Source organism: Nilaparvata lugens, chromosome 3, assembly GCF_014356525.2.
Source record: "Nilaparvata lugens isolate BPH chromosome 3, ASM1435652v1, whole genome shotgun sequence".
In the NCBI taxonomy this organism is placed as follows: Eukaryota; Metazoa; Arthropoda; class Insecta; order Hemiptera; family Delphacidae; genus Nilaparvata; species Nilaparvata lugens.
The window spans coordinates 27,189,722-27,210,575 of record NC_052506.1 but is presented as its reverse complement, the minus strand read 5'-3'; the positions used below and the strand labels follow the sequence as shown (position 1 = coordinate 27,210,575).

The window sequence follows — 20,854 nt, the reverse complement described above, 5'->3', positions numbered from 1 at the left end:
ATTAACATGCGGTATTTCCAATTTCATTAAAAGGAGCTATTTCTTGTTGGGTCATGTCACACATAAAATGACCATTTGCGATTGAGCACCTGACCGAATTCCAGTATAGACCAAGCAGTGGCAGCAAAGTGGTGATAGCTGAGAACTTGGGTGCGTGACAAATGTTTCTGTGACTGCTTGTCTGATGGGAATCGCTGTGCATTGTACTCTAAACTGAGTGTGTTTGTGTTGCAGTGAGCAATGAGCATGGCTGTAAGCTGTGACTTCCTGTGTTCTGAATTACGCGCCAGGTGTAACTTGAATACTGGAGGCGATAGTGCATTCGTCCATTGTTGTTGTAATAAAGAGTTGGTAGTAGGCGTCGGAGATGATCGCGGTCTCGTTGATTATTTGTTGATAGTTAGCAGTCGCACAGCGCAGAGACTCAATCAACACACAGTTCTCCACTACTTGGCTGTTGGCTGGTAGGTGCATGCGAGATAACAGTTCCAGATCACGCGTATCTTTCTCTGTCTCTCCCACAGCGCTGCGCCGCTCTCGGCCTGGTACTGCTAGCATCTCCTCTCTCGCTCATCCTGCTCGCTTTTCCAAAATCAATTTTTCGTCCTCAGCTATTCGCTTCTTGGCTTGGCTGTGCGTGCTATCTTTTTACGCAGGTAAATACACATCATGCTATCAACAAACCACCTCTTCGATGATCCTGGTATGTCGGTCAATGTTTGATATTTTGATTACTGTGAACGTTTCATTCGCTGAAATTATTTCAGAAAATCACATAATTTATCCTTCTCACTTATATAAGGTAAAAGTTACACAATATATTCCTCATTTACTTCATTAACCTCATCAAATGAAATTTTGATTTACTAATCTGCCCTGTGTATAGCAAAACGCCGCTTGCATTGTTCAAATTGGCCATCACGTTCTTAGTACCTACTTTGCATAAAATCCAAGTTCAACTATTCGACTTGATTTCTTTTCTTTTTTTTTTGGAAGACACACTGAAACACGAAGGTGCAGGACGCTGACTTTTACGCAAACTACATGTAAACCAATTCAATATTATATATTATAATCACGCAGTGGATGTCATTAAATTTTCAGAATTAGTTTAATACATATAAATAAGGTATATAAGGAATCTAATATTTATGACCTCTTACCAAAAAGTTATTAAAATTATCGCACTTTATTCAGTTGATATCAGGCTACTCTTTAAAATCGCATTAAATGTAAAGGCATGAAGATTGAAGGTTTGAATTCAAATCAAAAGAGATAGTTTTCTTTATAATATTTCAATATTTATATTAATATTGATACCAATAATATTTCTATCAATTATAGTGCCACTACATTTAGATTGTGTGGAAATATAAGCACTTCACTCCACAATCAATTAGGTACTGTAAATTATAAATAATATTCCAGAATTGTGGAAATCATATCTTAAGTGTTCGTTTCCAGATTTATCAAACTTTCAAATAATTTCAGAAATATTTGTAGAGATTAATTGAAAATTAAATTACACAATTTTATTTCAATTTGTGAAGCACATATGCTAGAGAATCACAATCAATTTACAATGTATAAAAATTATAACTGGTTACTATAAAATAAGATATGAGTGATCCAGTCAAGAGGATAACTGCTGTACCGGTATGTAAACAAGATAATAATATAGGTATCGGACGTGAAGAAATTTACATGCTATTATTTAATTTTATTCCAATGTATTGTAAGATAAATGTGAGAAGAGAAAAATAGATTGAAACGCTCTCATAAAGTTTTCAAAGTGAAATCCAACAAGTTGACTAGGTAAAACTGAAAGAATAAAATACGAGGAATAGATGGTGAAAAAACAATACTGAGTTTTGATTTCTGTTTGAATCCAATCTGAAATTCTAGAACGAATGAATCATTTCTTCAAATATACATTCTAAACTCGTTAAGGAATGAGGGGAGGAGTACAATCGATATAAGGAAAGCACTGTCTTCATTTCTATTTATGATCTAGCATTAGCCTATTCCATCCTTCCATGAGTGTTTTGGTTGACGGTTCGACGAACCTTCTGCTCATAAAAATTTCAACCGCTCCTGTTTTCCTGGCCATCTGACTCTATTTAATAAGTTGTGGACTAACCAGGCTATATTGATTACCTGCCAAATGAAGTTCCACGTTTTCATGATGGGCGTCACTTAAATCTTTCAAGGTTTGATGATAGTAGTTTGAGAGTCGAGAAAGACTATCATTAAAAAGTGCTGGTCTGCTATTTCAATTCTACAGATTATTTTGTCAAATCTCATAACAGTTTGGCAGGCAACCTCCACTTATCATAATGTTTTTTATATTAATAATAGCCTATGCTAGATAATGAATTTCTAGTCATGCTCATCCACAGGAAACTAAAACAATACTCGAATATTATTTCACTTACAAGTATTGACAGATTCACAAAGTTTTTAGTAGGATTTTTTAAAGTCTGTAGGTTAACTAATATAAGTGTGTATTATATTACGTATATTCTCAATTTATTGAATAGTTCGTAATACCACATAAACGAAGATAGGCGGTACTATCAAAAGTATAGTAGGCCTATAGTAGCCCAGTTATGAAAGTTGCAAAAAGTATGGACTGTGAACAGACAGGTTCATTTCGGACTGGACAAAGAAGAAGAAGCAGAGAGATCCTGAAAGCTCATTGCTCTCCTATAAAAGGTTTTGTTATAGGTTAGAATGTAGTCTTTGGAAAATGTTGGTGTGGAAGATAAACAAACATAAAATGTGTAAGTTGATACATTTGTTGAAGATTCTGTAATTTTTTACACAATTTTCAAATAGCCAGTTTGAGTACCGGTAGTGAATGATAGGAAATTTATAATATTGAAGCGAACATTTTTGAATATCATCTGAACATTTTCTAATTTGTTTGAGGGCGCCAGGCAGAATGTTTCTCTAGATATTAGAACACCATGAGACGAATCTAATTGCGTGATAATACAATTTCTGCGAACCTTGATTTTTTTATAAAAATTTGTATAAAAAGTAATAAGAATTACATTTTATGCCTAGGATCAAAGTGAAAATTCCATTTGTTGCATTAGCACACATGTGAAGCACCACTTCTTGACTCTAAAAGCTTCCAAACGCAGCACATCTTCAAGCAACTAGGATATGTATATTTTTAAATAAATACATTTTCAAATAACACAACTCAATTGAGCTCAATTTTGTAACTTCTACCAGTATGCTATGACTATAACTTCTGGTATCAGGTTTTATTGTAATTATAATGATTGCATTAATCACAAGAGGAAGAAACTGTGAAAAAATCTTAGTGAAATAAGTTTTCAAATTCCATTTCAACTGTTTGTCAGGAACTTCTTATTTTCATGCCCATATAAATATTCTCAAATGTTTACAGTTATTGGGAATATTGTTCATTATTTTCATTCGCTTCAGAGCATTATTGTATCATTTGCAATGAGAACTTGTTGAGGACATGTCAATAAGAATTGCATATGTGTTCCAAACTATAATATCTATTAGATTACCATACGGTATATCTAAATTGAGTACCGGCACTTTTGATTCTGTTTTTCAATATTTTTTTAAAACTATTGGGGAATAATTTAAGACTCAACTTGAAGGAGGATAAGAAAATTGATTATCATTGAAGAGTTCCTTGAAATGTTCAATCTCCAATTAATGAGACGATAGAATAACCAGACCAACCTTCTTAAATAGTTTATTATTTATCAAGAGAAAGAATTTTCTTATTATTGAAGAGGAAGCATAGTGTGATAACTCGTAAATATTTGCATCACCAAATATTTGCAAATTTCTACCAGATCAAGCAGAAAATGCCTCACTAAATATTTTGTTCAAGTTGACACGAGAGAGATGTTTGCTTAGGATGAGGAGTGAGAAGTGGTGGTGGCACAGTACCTGTGTGGAGTAGTGAGGAGGTATGTTGAAAGAAGTCAGTCGCACCGCACCACTAGCAGTCTGTGTTGCAGTTGGCGGCTCACTGGCTTGCTATCCTTCCAACAACCACCTGGTAACCATGGCCACCGATCAACAACAATGCAAACTGTGCCAGTCTCTATCCAACCCCTTGTCAATATGACTCCCACCCTGTCTTCAACCCTTAAACTGCTACTTTATTCACTGTCTCTCCCTCACTTGACTTACCTGAGACTATTGATGGCAGCAATCTCGGCGAGAGCGACCCCTCTCAACCACACACTCGCCGCCCTCGCTCATCAAAGGAATGGACTGCCGAATAATTCCAGTTTCCCCTATCAATTGTGTGTGCTCTAATAATTCACTTTTCCACTTGACCGTAAAGCCGGCACCTGAATCTACTTATGCATATTAGGGACCTCCACAATCGTAGGCCCAATCATTAAATCAATTATTCCTTCCATACTAGCTCCTTGTTATACTTACTACACCCTCATTTTTCTGTTAATTCATTTAGGAATTGATTCTTAAATTTGAGATTAAATGAAATAAACATATTTACAGTGTCTGGTATTATTTTTTATAGGCTAATGTAATTTTGAATGGCCAGGAAACCTACATAGTGCATGATACGAGATGGAATGATAATACATATTATTGTATTATGAACCTCTTGGAAAAATGGTATTATTTTACTAAATTTACACTTCATCTCATTCTATAATAAACAAATTTTAGTAGATGAAAAATAATATTATCATTCTTTGAAATGCCTTCTTTGACTGCATATTGTTTTCTTTCTGTTGTACTTTTTTATAAATTTTAAATATATGGAAATTATTATATGGAATTTTCAAAAGTATGATGTTAAGATTTGAAATTATTCCAATTACCAAAAAAACATACCAATAAATAAAAATTAAATATTACCAATAAATTATTCAAAATTTATGAATTATTCGGAATACCATTTTGGTGAATTAATGTTCAATGAGGTTTATGATGTTGTCTTCAAGTGTGATTTAGTGTTTGGAAATATGATTTTCAGCTAAACAGGAAACAATTTAGATCACCAATCGAATTGGTTGAATTTAAACTACAAAATAGCGATGATGTATCAAATTCAATTAGCCAATTTTAATGTTGATAGTAGAATTATGATTGGAGACTTCTTTGCTTCAGTTTCACCTCACTTTCAAGTAGCTCTACAAAACTTGCCGACAGAAGACGGACAATAATGTATTTTATGTTTTATTCATATTAATTAACTCATGAAAAATGATCAGCAATGTTTCAGTTCTCACGCCAATCTCCTAATATTGAAATATTAAAGTATGCAGGGACTAATAAGCTACTGGTGATTGGTTTATTTGGAATTATCGTTAAAGTATGTCTTCTAAATTCCTTATTCTATCAAATAATCTCAAAGCCGTAGTCACACTGTCACTAAGTCACAGTGAATAATTTATTAAACTTGAATAAAAGATGTGTTAGGTCCTATCCTTTTCCTATCCTTATTTTCATAGGGAGACTTGATAGTTACTGGATTGAGTGAACTAGTACTCTTAGTCATGACAAGTTTCGGATAATTAATTTAAAAAAAAACTTTAAAATGATTTATCGGAAACGAGTCGTGTCTTAGAAAAATTGAGAAAGAACAGTGCTAGTTTATTCAATCAGGAAAGATTATTATAATTCTACATAGTGTCCAATTTATTATCAAAAAAGGCATGTTATAACAATATCTACCTAACTAGCGATATCATACTATGTACTGCAATCATTATACTTAATGCATTAGTAATAACTATTAATATAAAACCATTTCATGAGTTTCCATCACTCAAGTTTTTAAAAAGTACGTTTCCATATTTTTTGTAATTTTTATTAATATAGTGTCCAATTTATTATCTAAAATTGCCTTTTATATCGCTATATCGATATCATACTATGTACTGCAATCACTACACTTAGTGCGTTAGTGATAATATTTTATTAGTATGCAACCATTTCATTATTTTCCACCACTTAATTCATTTAAAAGTTCGTCTCCATAATTTTTGTAATTGTAATTATTGATATAGTGTCCAATTTATTATGAAAAATTCATTTTATAACAATATTTACATAACTAGCGGTATCATACTATGTACTGCAATCATTACACTTTATTAATAAACAACCATTTCATGAGTTTCCATCACTCAATTTTTTTGAAGGTTCGTTTTCATGATTATTTTCTAATTTTTGTAATTATGAGTGAAATGTTGTTAACATTACAAAAATCATGACTAAATAGTTCTATCAAATATTAGCCTATAGCAACTAGTGTTTGGGATGCGGTGACAGAGTATGCTATAGCATTGTGCAGTGGGCTATTGATCTTTTAGAGTGGCTAAGGCTGTGACTGTTGCTCTGTTTGCAGTGTAATGGACTCGGATGCAGGTATAATCTGTGTGGAGCACTGCGGTCCGCGAGTGTTCTGCTTCCAGCTGCCCGAGAATTGCCCGGCTTGTCGCACTCGGTTGGACCACAGCCAGGCGGCTCTGCTGCCTTTCAGGTAAACCAACCCCAACCCCAACCACCACTCTGCTATTCCATTCTTTTCATTATCAGCAAAGCACTCTCATACCAAATTCATTTCAATCATTTCTTCACAACTTGCCACTAGCACAAAGCGTCCCAATTATTCTATTGTTTCACTTCTATCCTTAATAACAAACATCAATAAATACATTTCATTTTATATTGTTTTCAATGAGGATATCAGAATTCATTCCTATCATTTCTTCACAACTTGCCACCAACTAAATATGATGCTAGCACAAAGCGTATCAATTATTCTATTGATTACACTTATATCCTTGATAACAAACACCAATAAATACATTGCCCTTAAAGTTTGGCATTTTATATTGTTTTCGATGAGAGAATCTGAATTCATTCCAACAAATCCCTTACAGTTTGGCAACAAAGTTCAATTATATTAAGAAGTACACGTAGATTCTATTAATAAATTTTTTTATTAGAAAATAATAATGTTGATGATGAATCCCATTTGATTCGAAAGCATGCTCCTGTCAGTGAGTGAATATTTTATTTTTTACAATTATTTTAGTTTACAAGGCTTCATTTTAGTGTTAAAACTTAATGAGATTTCTCTCCTCAAACAATCACAAATTATATTTGATTTTATAATGTGCTTAGTGAAGGAAGAATCAGATTATCTATATAAAAAGATTAAAATAATTCAATTAAAATTTATGAATTGGATAAACTAAATCGAATTTAATCATTAATATTTTTGAAGGAAATCGTATAATAATTAATAATATCAACATTATAATAATGAGAGCACAAAGTGCATAAATTGACTATATATGAATAATTACTTTTCTACCCTCAACACCAATAATGACACTATAAATAATATAATGACTTATTAAATTTTACACCTATTATCTTCAATGACGAAAGCTCTTTCTCTCATACCAAAACCATTCCAACCAATTTCTTGCGCCTTGACAAGATAATAGCATTGTCTTATTCTTTCAATTATGGAGAAATACCTCGACATCTCTTCCCAAACAATCAAATTATAAAAACCAATTAAATTTTCTTTGCGTCGTATTCGAGAGGAAAGCTATAGCATGCCAAATTCATTGAAGGAAAATACTAGCTGATCAAGAGATTAACCAATATATTGGCAATGTATCATATCTCTATAATAATATACGTATTATATTAAGCTGTTATATCTACTTTATTCTAATATTTTTTTGCGAAATGTTTTCCTATTCATTTTATATTTGAAACACCCAAATATTTGGTCAATATTAGCTGCTGGTGCAATATCATTTCCTGGTGCTGTTTCGTCGATTGAACATCTAAAAGGTTTTATAAAAATCGATTATCACGTCATATAATGATTAAATTACATTCTGCACTATTCGACGATAGTATGATTTTTATCAAACATTTTTCTGATAAAGCCCAGATGTGGCTGTATCTTGTGCATGGGTGATGAGGCGTGGGGCTCAAAGTTCGCCAAATAAGTGTGAAAAAATATTTTATGTTAAGCTTTTTAATCTGTTTTTCTTCCAACTGTAGATTTATTAAATGGATAATGAGTATGCAATATCTTTAATATAAAAATACGAATTATTAATAAGAACCAAGTGCTTGATCAATCAATTGTGATTTCAAATTATTCTTCTACATACATTACAGGGGTTTTGGTTTGAAAATATATTATTTTTGAAATTAATGATCTTTAAACTATTTTATGAGAGCATTTAAACTACCTATATTAGTTTATTTTTCATGAAATCAAGAATTTAAGAAAGCCTTATTTAATCATAAATATGTGGTTTCATAGTCATTGTGTGACTCTGAGTCATTATGTGATAGCATCAGAATCGAATCAAATTTGAACTGTTTGTGAATTTATTTTCGTCAAAATCTTTCGAACAGGGATTAGGCTATTGCCTGTTCCGACTCACATTCATCTTATAAGAAATGTATAGATTAAGTTATCTCAATATTATAAATGCAATTCAGTTTCATTGATATCTATCAATAAAAATTTAATTTCATAATATAATAAACTGAGAATAGACGCTAATGATAAGTGTTATCAATGTTTATATATTGAGTCTATATATAGCCTATAGTGTCTATATAGCCTATTATTGATAAACATATTTGTAATTAAAAAATCTTTTCAGAGTTCCTTATCCATTTGTTCGAGCTTCACAACATCCATGTGCAGTCGTCATCAAACCTACAAACGGAGACTTTCTAAAGTGAGTTCAGTATCTTGATAATTACTTTTGATCAACAATTCACCGTCTCTGTTGTGTATATACTGTTAATATTTCTCCTTTCGCTTGGCTAGGAGGAAAATTGAATTATCATAAGCAACAGAAGATTTGATTACTTAACATAAGAATAGAAATAAAGTTTCCACGATTATGAATCATAGCTTATTAAAATTTGATGCTTAAAATTGAAAGTCAACTACACGAATTCTCACTAATTCAACGGTCGGTTAAAAATTCGTCGCTCAAGTCAAATGAAAGATTACTAGCGAAATAACTATTTTGATTGTCGAGAGATTATCAATTACTTCAGTTTCATGTTTTTGTCTGGATACTGTAATCTATATCGTAAAAAATTAATCGAGACTTTCTCACAACTTTTCCAGTGATTACAAGGTATCAATGGATTTACACATTGGTGTCACCAATTCAAAGGGCCATGTGGTGGAATTTGATAAGGGTGGCCTCCATAGGGATAGAACAGCACTGTGGAACCAATGTCTGATAGTCAGTCAGATGACTGCAGAGCCATGGATTGAGCACTGGGACACAACTCTGGAGACCCTGTCAAAAGAAGATTGTTGGACACCTCAGAGGTTTGAAAAATTTCACGCCAATTCTCTTTAAAAAAATTGAGTAGGAGGTTTTGTTGTTATCCTGAAAGAAGGTTTTATCAAAACCTTGGGTGGTGATTACACAAATTTCATGCATTTGGGAAATTTGGTATCTCTTGTTTAAGGCTGTGCAAAGGCTAAAAATAAACTTTCTACTGGTGATATTTTTCAAAGTTTTTCGATTTGTATATCATCAAGCTATCAAAATGAAAAAGTTTTCTCAAGAAAACTTTTTTTTCCGATCATTACTTTTCGAGATATGAGCGCCTACAGTTTAAGTTTTTGGGACAGAACATTTCAAATTCGGTAAGAGATAAATCGATGAGATTCAGAGTATAAATTCTTCATGGCAATTTTAATCAAGTAAAACAAAAAATTTTCTTAAAATATCAATTTTTGAGAAAGTTTGTCAATTTACTATAAATCACCAAAAATAACTTTTAGTTGAGTTATTTTTGGTAATTTTTGTTAAATTGAATAACTTTCTCAAAAATTGAAATTTTCAAAAGATTTAGGTTTTATTCAATCAACAATACCGTGAAAAATTTATCCTCTGAATCTCATGGATTTAACTCTTACCGAATTTGAAATGTTCTGTCCCAAAAATTTAAACTTTATGCGCTCATTTATCAAAAAGTAATGATCGGAAAAAATGTTTTCCTGAGAAAACTATTTCATTTTGACAGCTTGATGATATACAAATCGAATAACTTTGAAAAATATGACCAGTACAATGTTTATTTTTAGCCTTTGCACAGCCTTAACTTGAAGTAGCGTAATAGCCTCAGTCATTTTCATGGGTTTGACTGGTCATTCATTTGGCTGGATTCAAATAGAAGATTATGCTTCCGAAGTAATTGATTCAAGTGTTTTTCGTAAAAAATGAAGTATTAAGATGCAGAAAGTGTGCAGCCAAACTTAATAATTCTATAAATTTATTTTTGACTTCTGTTTTAAATTTTGATTGGTTTACTTCGTTACAATTGAATAAATTGAAAAATTGTACTATTTCAAATGATAGAATATTGCTAGTAATTGCGAAGTTTGCCTTGAAGAAGTATAATCAATATCCAGTACCAATAAAAATCGTTCAACTCACCCCAATTTCTCAATGATTGATGACGTGATCCGAGAGGTTCTCACCTAAACTTCTTCTATTCCAACAGGTATCATGAAGAAACATTCAATTGCTACACATTTGTGCTGTCATTCCTGCGCTGCCTGAGGGATGGCAGTTTGAGCGAAGCAGCTGTGAGCCGCGTCAAGTTTTGTGAAGCTTTTGTTTCCCCCAGAGCCACAGTGGCATGCAAGTATATAGCCCTGTACAGAAGACTCAAAGACAGTGGTTACTATGTGTGTCGTAATTCCAAGTCAAACAAAAGTATCCCCACTGTTGTTTAGTAAATTATTGTATTATATAAACTCTTAGTTTATAAAAATGCTACTGTGGTTGAGACAACTGTGTGGTTAGTCACTTCAAAACTGAAATATTGATATTTGTAGACTTGAATTTGTTAGTTTATTATTTGTACTTTTTGATAGTTTTATGGTTGTATATATTGAACTGAAGATATAAATTTACTGCTCATTATATTAATGAGATGTCATAGAAGAATCACAAATTATTTCATATTAAAAGGTAAAATGTTTCATTGATTTATTTTTATTGTCATACCTATAAGTTTTGGGGAAATTTCTTTTCATGATTGAGAATTCGACAACAATATTATTAACATCATGTTTTGACATATTAACACCGTTTTTTGTCGATTGGAACTTTGAACGGCTTGTGACATGAATGTTGTACATCGAAGTGTGATTTCTCGCCTCTTCATTGAAAATAGTTCTACTGACTGAAATAGACTAATCAAACAGATCATCATTTTTGTGATCCAGCAGCATTATTCGTTAAAAAGGTAAAATAAAGTGGTAAAAAAGACAATAACTACTCCTATTATTTTTATAACTTGTTAACGAAAATGTAGAATGAAAACACTGGGATATTGTCAGAAATACATAAAATTTATATACATCCAATTTCAGTATCACACTGAAGATGACACCACTGATGTTGAAACATGTATGTAATTTTGCAATAAATTAGTGATATTTCGACAACATCGCAGTGTTTGCATTATGGATAGATATGGCAACATCTCACCAACAACAGTATCTGAAGTCGAAAATGTACAAGTTGAGTGTGAATACAGTTTGTAAATTTGTGAATAACAGTCAAAATATATTTGTAGTTCATTTTTCTTAGTAGAAATCAACTAAAGTACAATTGTTGATAACCCAATTTTACAAGATTGACATTCATATTACTGTTATACTACTTCGGACCATGTAGGATAGCAAACTATCAATCAAACACATCGATTAGGAATGTATTTTTTACTAAATATTTAAAAACAAAACAATATAGTGATTACAATATGAAAATATGAATACATTTATAGTTTGGAGAATAAGTGGTTAGATAGAAATAATATATATTACAAGGATATGTTACGAACAGTGATTAGGAGCTGTGCAGAAGTTTGTTGAAAGCGTTGTAGGAGGTCTCCAAGTCGAAGATGAGTTGGCGCACCTGGGAGTCGGTCAACTCGTCGGAGGCGTGCATGTTCTCCAGCACATCCAGCCAGTCCTTCACTTTGCGCTTGCCTTCGAAGTCTGAAGGCAGAATGCTCAGCCTGTTCATCGTGTCGTTCAGGTCTCTCAGCTCGGGATGCAGTTCGTCCATTGCTTTGATTTCCAATCGCAGCTTATCCATAATTGTGATAAATAGCTGCAAAAATAAAATACAAGAAATCGATGAGAGTGTCAACTAAACAATTTTGAATACAAAATTTCAAAACTTTTTATCATATAATGTTTCAATAGCATAATTCAATTAACTAAATTGGAAGTTCAATAACGGATTTCCGATTCAATTTGATTGTGGTTAAAATGAGTCAAGAGCTCCTACCAAACGTTTTTCAATCCACGATTTAAGATAGATTTGTAAAACAGATTTGAATGTTTCGTTCTTATCTTCTTCCGATTGGAGAGTTAGTTACTCTCAACTAACTAGAATAATAGAGAAAGGATAGCATAAGAAGATACCCATGTTATAGATAGTTTATGCTCAAATTTTCAAGCCGATTTTTGTCAACTCTAGCCGATAACCTTTGACAACTTTCTATTATTACTGCGTTGTTGGGGTGAGAACGTAAGAACGGTACAGAATAAGACTACCAGCGTCACATATTTTCACGAAAAAGAACTACAAGGAATATAGGCTTGAGTTTACAGTGAAATTTGAAACGCCCTATACAATGGGATATCTTCTTATGCTATCATTTCTCTATGCTAGAATCAATTTAATATGAATCAACTAAACACAGACACATTATTAAATACAAAAAAGTTATTAGCCTAATTTTGTTTTAGTTCAACACCAACAATATCATCAATGTAGGAACTTGGATGTAGAACGGAATTGTATTGATGAATAATTTACTGCACGTACGATTGAACTAAAGGATGGCATGACAACTAAAACTTGCATACATTATTGAACTAATTATGGATGATCAAATACCACAATATCACTATCACAAATGGAAGGACAACTAGAAATAAATAATTGTATCATTTAACAACTATTTTAATAGATAATCAATTTTATTTCTGTAGCAGCACGTTTGCTGCTGAAATTATGTTCATTAATAATGAGAGAAAAAGTTGCAGATTTTGTTTGAAAGATATAATCAGCATCTAGCACTTGATATTTAAGAATTGATCCACAGAGTACGTCAACTCAATGTCACAATTAGATGTAAATAAGATATTTTATTTTATTAATATTAGTATATAGATATTCGATATTTAATGCTCTATTACTCTTTTATAAGGTAAGCGAATTACGTATTCCGTCAGGTAAAGATGGATTCGCACAAAACAGTGACAGTGAAATTATAATTATCATATTAAGTTCTAATGATACTATTCATACTCACTCGGTCTGGCTGAGGGGGAGTAGTCCAAACAGAAGACGTGGGAATTTATATGTTCACTGCTCACTGTCAATGTTGTGTGCGAATCCAGCTTTATCGATCAGATTGTGTCAAAATATGCGGACTTGTACATAAATCAATGCTTATAAAATATGAGAAAAAACCTCATAAAAATTAAATTTAATGCCTTTCACTGATTAACCTTTGAAACAATCGTTAATTATATATATGTATTCAGTTAATAATTTCTATTCAATGTTATTTGTGAGTTTTTTTTAAGAAAATTATATTTTGAAGCAGGAAGAACATTACCTCAAATCCTTCAAATTGAACAGATAGAAACATATTTGATTGTAAAGCTAGCCACAGATATGTGTGGTAGAATATACAGTAAATAACTGACACATTATTGACAATCTTATCAAAACTTTACAGGTAATTATGATGAATGTGTGTATAGATCAAAATTTTACTTACCGACACAATGTCAGCGATGCATTTGCTAGTATTTCCTTTGTCGTCTTTTATAGTGATTGGTCTATCTTCGCGTATTCTTTCCATTGCTGCCGGACAGTCGAGCTATTGAAAAAAATTGTGATAATCTTCTCAAGTTTTACTAACAAATTTGGATGATCTATAAATTAATATTAGGTTCACAACAGTAGAAATATGACATATATACGTGCAACTAACCCCCTGTGGGTTGGGGGAGCTTTGAGTCGATCATCGGACTCAAGATTTTGTTGAAAACCAGAATACACCCACAGTATACCTGCTTTTCGAAGGAGGCGACTAAAAGAAACCCCCTTTCCAAAGCCCTTCTTCTCCTTCTTAATATGCTTTCAACTTTTCATTTCTAGAATGACACTTTTTCCATTGGCACTTCTTCTCAGGCCAAACCAAGGTGTGATGTGGACCATGCTGACGAATGGTGCTTTTATATGGTGTCTCTAACGGTGCCTGCAGGATACCAGGCGCCCTCCTGTAGTATTCAGCCTTGTCTGGACATGCGGAGCTCTGTCTGGGTCGACTCTACTTCCCTAGCTGTTCGTGGGAACCACATGAATATAAAAAAACGGGATCTACCTTATCAGGGCAGGTTCCTCAATCTGAAATGGGTGCTTCAGTAACCTAACCTAACCAGATGATGAATGGGATGTTAGTATAGGGAAAAACTCCTTTACCTTGTTAAGAACACAGGTATTGGTTTGCCCAACAAACGTACTTGGGAGATCCACACGGGAAGAATGGGGAAACGGGAGCGGAAAGGTTTACATGATAAAATCGGCTCTAAAATCATCCCGCCATCATTTCCCATACTCTTCCCGCGACGGTATGTTCAAATTGAGGTTCAATAAAGTTCTTGAGTATGAGGTTGACAAAAAATGTTCTCACCCATCAATTCACATTATCAACAGTATCATCACAATAAACAGCATTCAATTTATGGGCTATGCAGATTTGCTGATTGCTGTGCGAATTTGCGTATACATATTATTAGAAAATGATTCCATCTTTCCACCTCTCAAAACAAACTTGATTGACGCCTTAAATTAGCAAGCATGCAGGAGAAAATATTAAATTATAGATGAGCTTACCCTATATTTTTTGATGAAAGCTTCAATGTTGGGAAAGTCATCTCCTTGCACTTGTTTGAAAGCAGCTTTATACTGTACAAGCAGTTTACTGCAGGCAGCTGTATACTCCTTTGCAGTCACACAATCTCTAATGTAGGCTTTTTCAAGATTTTGGAGTGTATTGATAACAGCATAGAGATCTGCCATATTCTCATACCTGAAAATTTGAACAAAAATTGATTATAGCGATGAAATGGTATTACAGATAGCAAATTATAATAGCACGGTATTTTGAAATCGGCAGAATCACTATTTTGTGACACTAAATGTTTTGATAAAGCTTATTAATTTTGCATAACGTATAAGTTATCAAGTTTTTCTGTATTGTAGAAAGTGATAAAATACAACTGTACATAAGTTAAATAGTTGAAATAGCTTGCTAGTTATATTTTCTAGCTAGATTTTCAAAAGATTCCGGTGAGGCACCAAATACTATCCTCATAGGTCAGCAGAATATTTTCCACAGAAAAAATGTGGTAATGCTTTTAATATTCATCAATAAGTTTTCAATGCATTCTCTTGATAGTAACTCAACAAGTTTATACCGAATAGAATTATTATTGAAATTGTTTATTTTAATATATGACAGTTTAATGATATGAGAGTTTAGACACGTTACACACGTTTAGACGTTTAAAATTAGCTGTCAAGTCGATTACAAAATGCTACGAGCTGAAAACGTGAAATTAACTTTGAACTGTTAGTACTTGTTACTTGAATTATTCGTCGTTGACTGGGAAAAACCAGATAGACTGTGTCTGTGGGGTACTTCCCCTTCTCCTTAGGCTCTGAGATGACAGTAGTTCGTATTGGAAAATAAGGGCTCATCCACCAATTCTGCCAGTGAGTAGGATGGGCCGTTCTATTAAATGGTCTTTTAGCATGCGTTTGAACTTTATGGTTTCAACTTCTTCTACAAGTTCTGGGAGTAGATTGAACAGCTTTACTGCATATAGGCACCCGGTGACTTTTCTGAGTCCAAAACAATCTAGTGCGTGGTTTGTCCAGGTCATAATTGAGGCGGTAGGTGCAATAAGGGCTGTAACTCAAAACTATCATTCTGAGATATGAAGATCCAAAGTTTTTACACATATATCTTGTGAAATTTGGTTAACATTGTTCAAATATGAATGGTTCAATTCTTTTGAAAATATGTTCTCTATGCTAAATTAATAAAAACAAATTTTATTTCATGATACTTCATTTTCAATTTAATATAATATGGAAGTATGTTGAACGACCTTATTGGGGAGAATACTCTCTATAACATTCTATACAATAAGGGCTTATAAATCTGTTCTCCCCAATAAGGTCTTGGGTTATTTTCATGAGTCAATTTTGTATAGGTAATAAATATTACAATACTGTTTAATATATTTAATTATTTATCCATTCCTATTTAATATAATCTTGTTAATTGGGCTGAAAACTATATGTCTTTATGAAAAAAAACTAGAAAAGTGTTCATAGTCAAATGAAATCTTGAAACCAGATGCCAAATATTAGTTGGAATGATGTCCCAAATATGAATGTTATCCTATTTGAGAATAATATGTAAATGTCTTATGACGAAACATCCATGGCCAGCGGTTCATCATTTTCTTCATCTTCTTAACCAATGGAGAAGTTGTGTACTTCTCCATCAGCTTCTTGGTTAGTTACCCTTCTCGCAAAAAAACTCTCCATAAACTGTCTGCTCTCCTGTTTCAAATAAGGATAGAGGTCTTTGACATCTTTGATTTTTTCCTATTTTAAGTGGAGATGCTGGTGCAATAGACCACGAAAGTTCTTCAGGGGGTTGCTTCAAATATTTGAAAGGTTTATACAATTGAGAGTATGATTCAGACACAGCAAGGGTACCACAGGGTTTGTATTTGATAATACAATACTGCTGTGCTGAATTACAACGCTTTTAATAGGTAATATAGTAGTATAGTTTTATAGTGAATAAAACCACAAAAGTAGGGAAAATCAGCTGTTCTCTGCAAGAAGGGCTTAAACATGGGTTTGCTATAATACTTATATCAACCTCGAGAAAAAAGATATTTGAATGAAATCTACACACTTATATAGAAGAAATTATGAAGAATCCATTTCCGAGTTCTCCCCAATAAGAGCTTATAGGCCTATAGGCCCTTATTGCACCTACCGCCTCAATTGCAACTCAAGTGTGGTGGGCATGCACATTGTTCCTCTTCTTTAGGCTGTCAACTTTGACCTTTTTGTATACAAGTGAACAGTATACATATTGGCTGAATATGGTCAGTATTCTCAAATTTTTAAACAGTGGCTTACAGAGTTACAGGCGATCAGAGGTGATGATTCTGACGGCCTTTTTTGTAACAATAAAGCCTCTGAACTAGCTAAAGCATGTTCCCACAGCAGAATACCATATATTATGTGGCTGTGGAACAGTGAGTAGTAAGCAGTTAATATATACTCCAAGGTGACAACGATTTTTTTGAGGAGATGTAGTATCCTTGAGAGTTTGACACAAGTCTGTGTGATGTGTCTGTTCCACTTCAATTTTCTATCAAGCCAAAACCCCAATAGCTTCACCGGCTGAGTGGCGCTGTTCGTGTTTCCATTTTTCAGGGAACAGATCAGTGTTTGAGACTTGTCCTGTCCTCATTAAGTCTGAGCCTGTTTGTCAGGAAGCATCTCTTTGTCTCTTGGATATGGGCTTCATTTCTTGCCATAACTTGGTCACATGTATTTCCACTTGACACTATTGTTGTATCATCCGCGAACAGTATGGAGTCATTGCATGGCACAAACTCATTTGTTACAAGGATGAACAGCAAAGGGCCCAATATAGACCCCTGTGGTATTCCATGCTTAATGTATCTAATCTTTGAAGTTGCACCTTTTATTGAGACAACTTGTTTTCTGTTTTCGAGATACCTTATGATTGTTTTCTGGACTGGTCCACTAGTTCCATATTTCTCCAGTTTTTTTTATGAAAATTTCATGTGGAACACAAGCAAAAGCTTTACTCAGGTCAAAGAGTGTAAGAGCTACTAGATCACCTGACTCAAATGCATGCTGTATTTCACTTGTCAGGGCAATCGGTGCACTTGTTGTTGAGCGACCACTTCTGAAGCCATGTTGTGTTTTACAGAGGAGGTCATTCTCTTCACAGTATTCCACCATTTGCTGCTTCATGATTGTCTCGACTACTTTTGACTTTTGAGCACTATATTAATTGAATGAGGAGCATGATAAGGAATGTTGATTGTCTGGAGATCATTCAGCATCATTAGAGCATCAGCATTCATGAAGTATTTGAAAGAAAAATATAATAGAAATAAAAAAATGTGAAAAATAAGAGATTTCAAAAGGTGCCTGAATCGATGAGTTTTTAATTTAAACAATTTAATATTATCTATCAACAAAATTCAAGATTGGACCTAAAATTAGAGAAAGGAAGTAAATAAAGGCAAGACGGTTAATATCAATTTCACCAATAAGAATTAGCCCATACCAATAACAGTCAACAATCAAGTTGTATCATATGCTATTGATACCAAGTTTATAGGTACCAGTATAGTAAGACTATAGATGTAAAGCTTTGCTAGAAGAACAGAGACCAGCTTGGAATTAAATAAAAAAAGCCTGTATTGCCTGATTGTGATTGGACGCAAATAAATCCTTCCAATCTGAAACGAAGTACTCCTGTAAAACCTTATATCGGAGCCAGTATGGAGGTATTTTATACAATTTTAGTGGTGAGCCAAAGAGAAGAAACATCAATGTCATAGAACGATTTAAAAACAAGGTGCAGAGGGACATTATGCATGCTCCACAGAGATCAAGTTGACATGGAATTCACTGTAATCCAGAGGCATGTAAGAAACACGAGGAACGACTCCACCAACACAACTACGACGAGGCAATTCAGCTGCTACAAAATCAAGGATTGGTGCGGGTTCTCAAAAGGAGGAAATCGTTCAAATTAGTGTAGTGCTGAGTAAAAAAGAAAAGCATTGATAGTGAAATCTAGCTTCTTATGCAGTAAATAAGTTTAGATAGCCTATTAATTTAATAATAACAGTGAGAAATTCTAATGAGAGATTTTCTGTTTCATATTCCAAGTAACGTAGTATGTTAGGGTAGAAAAACGTCCACTCTTTAGACTAGGTTATACAAGTTAGCTATAGGCCTAGTACAGAAACAATGATCACGGGAATTTTTTTCCTTGTAAAATTATTTTTATTACTGGAGTACTTACTTCTCACGTTCTCTGGCGTTTCTAAAAAGCTTGACATCTTCAAATAATTCTGGACGTTTTGAATCTGAAAAAAGAATAAGATTCAAATAGTAAAATAGACATAACATAAGAGACTGGAATAGTAAAAAAATATATAATCATAAATACCCGTAAACACAAATGAGACGAGAAATCTTCATTTAGTTGGCTTAACATTAATTAATTGTTAAATTATTACAATAAACTTGGTCTAAGTTACCTACTTCAAATCAAGACCATGGATATTTTGTTTGCTATGCTTATTCATTTCTATTGGGCATTTAATTTGAGTAATAATAAAGTTACTTTAGCGAATCACATTTCTGAAAAGCGATGTAGAACCGAATAGGCTTAATTAATTTAAGACAATAATAATAATAAGTCAAATCAATAGCAACAAGAAATTCACAGTCAATTTACTGAGTATGGGAATTAGAATAAAAAATGTTTTTCTTTATTCTTTTCTATGTGTTGTAGGTACCTAAGTTACTGTGAAAGCATGAAATTCCAAAGGAGGATGTATTTTTGTTGGGTTAGGTCTGTCCAGCTCCAGATTATTACTTTTGATTTATTAGGGTAAGTGAAGTTAAATTGGCTTTTATGTAAAAGTTAGATTTTCAACACTTGAATCAAGTAACTATTAAATTACAACGAATTCCAAAAAAAAAATTCAGAACAAAAAGCAACCAATTGATACTCGATCAGTAGGCTTATAGGCTACTTATTAAATATTAGATTATGGAAGCTTTTAGTTACCTGACATATTTGAACGATAATGAGATGATTGAATCAATTTAATCTATTAATTACTCTAATTAAGATTTAATTTTGGCTAATCACAGCTATGCAGTCATTGTAGTCTGATCAGTGATCATATAACCTCAAATGTTAATCACTTCAGAAACAAGAACAAAAACAAAGTGGTTTGTCAAAAACAAGAACAATTGATCACGTGACAGATAACTCACTTAAAACTATTTACTGATAAATTATTATTATTAAGTTATATTAAAAAAAATTACTGTAACTAAAATTATCTCACATTTTTTTTCAATTAACTGATGTTTTTTCTATCGCAGTTGCAAGCTTGATACTTTTTCTGTTGTTGATGGAAATTTTTCGAAACTGAATAAGACGCATTTCAAGTGGGTGGACAACAAAGTGGGTCTTTTCCTATTTAACTCTTAACGACAAACTGGACAATAAAAATAGGATAAAATAAAATGAGTCAGTACCATCATAAAAGAATCATCTTTTATACTCTTGTTGAATGCTTAAAATGTATAGCTATTGAAAGCCGAGGCATGTGTGCGTACTGAAGGATGCACATTGCCTCGTTGAGACGGGCCTGGCATGAATCTACGTGTCCGTCAGTACATGTCATGAAATATTTTATTTCTATAAATTCTATTCAATATTGAATCACAAATCATTCACTAACTATTCTAGATATTATAATTTCTTCCATAAAAGAGATGTATTGGGAAAGTATTTACATTTGAAAAGTTCTTATATTCAACTTCAACAGCTGATTTTTTTATCGCAGTTGCAATCTTGATTCTTACTTCACTTT

At 32.9% G+C, this 20,854-nt stretch overlaps 3 protein-coding genes across 4 annotated transcripts in view; 1 reads left to right on the top strand and 2 right to left on the bottom strand.

Annotated features, from left to right (window-relative positions):
* The window catches only part of LOC111045220 (protein eyes shut), a 57,046-nt gene extending 52,992 nt beyond the window's left edge, over positions 1 to 4,054 (bottom strand). Inside the window, exon 1 of the mRNA XM_039422756.1 lies at positions 3,946 to 4,054. The gene's annotated coding sequence lies outside the window, so the exon portion shown is untranslated. The remainder of the gene's footprint in view (positions 1 to 3,945) is intronic.
* On the top strand, positions 232 to 11,047 carry LOC111043423 (MKRN2 opposite strand protein). Of its 2 annotated transcripts, none has more exons than XM_039423444.1 (5): positions 232 to 464; positions 6,389 to 6,523; positions 8,691 to 8,768; positions 9,170 to 9,379; positions 10,564 to 11,047. In XM_039423444.1, the coding sequence occupies exons 1-5, from the start codon at positions 241 to 243 to the stop codon at positions 10,796 to 10,798; spliced, it is 882 nt and encodes a 293-aa protein (XP_039279378.1). In that variant the 5' UTR covers positions 232 to 240; the 3' UTR covers positions 10,799 to 11,047. The 2 variants fall into 2 exon arrangements, with proteins under 2 accessions (XP_039279378.1, XP_039279379.1); XM_039423445.1 differs by lacking the exon at positions 232 to 464 and adding an exon at positions 4,613 to 4,647.
* Positions 11,048 to 11,775: 728 nt separating this feature from the next.
* On the bottom strand, positions 11,776 to 20,388 carry LOC111045997 (vacuolar protein sorting-associated protein 28 homolog). Its single transcript, XM_022331512.2, has 5 exons — positions 20,038 to 20,388; positions 19,264 to 19,327; positions 14,994 to 15,189; positions 13,873 to 13,974; positions 11,776 to 12,185 (listed from the first exon to the last, which is right to left on the bottom strand). Exons 1-5 carry the CDS (start codon positions 20,042 to 20,044, stop codon positions 11,919 to 11,921), a joined length of 636 nt encoding a protein of 211 aa, XP_022187204.1. The 5' UTR covers positions 20,045 to 20,388; the 3' UTR covers positions 11,776 to 11,918.
* Positions 20,389 to 20,854: the final 466 nt, after the last annotated feature.

What these genes read in the sequence shown, in the direction of transcription:
- LOC111043423 (XM_039423444.1), top strand. Translation starts at nt 241, where the DNA reads ATGAGCATGGCTGTAAGCTGTGACTTCCTGTGTTCTGAATTACGCGCC. An exon ending in CACTACTTGGCTGTTGGCTG is followed by an intron (nt 465 to 6,388) that starts GTAGGTGCATGC and finishes CTCTGTTTGCAG; the next exon opens with TGTAATGGACTCGGATGCAG. An exon ending in ACAAACGGAGACTTTCTAAA is followed by an intron (nt 8,769 to 9,169) that starts GTGAGTTCAGTA and finishes CAACTTTTCCAG; the next exon opens with TGATTACAAGGTATCAATGG.
- LOC111045997 (XM_022331512.2), bottom strand. An exon ending in AACGCCAGAGAACGTGAGAA is followed by an intron (nt 15,190 to 19,263) that starts GTAAGTACTCCA and finishes TCAAATTTTCAG; the next exon opens with GTATGAGAATATGGCAGATC. An exon ending in GCATCGCTGACATTGTGTCG is followed by an intron (nt 12,186 to 13,872) that starts GTAAGTAAAATT and finishes TTATTTTTGCAG; the next exon opens with CTATTTATCACAATTATGGA.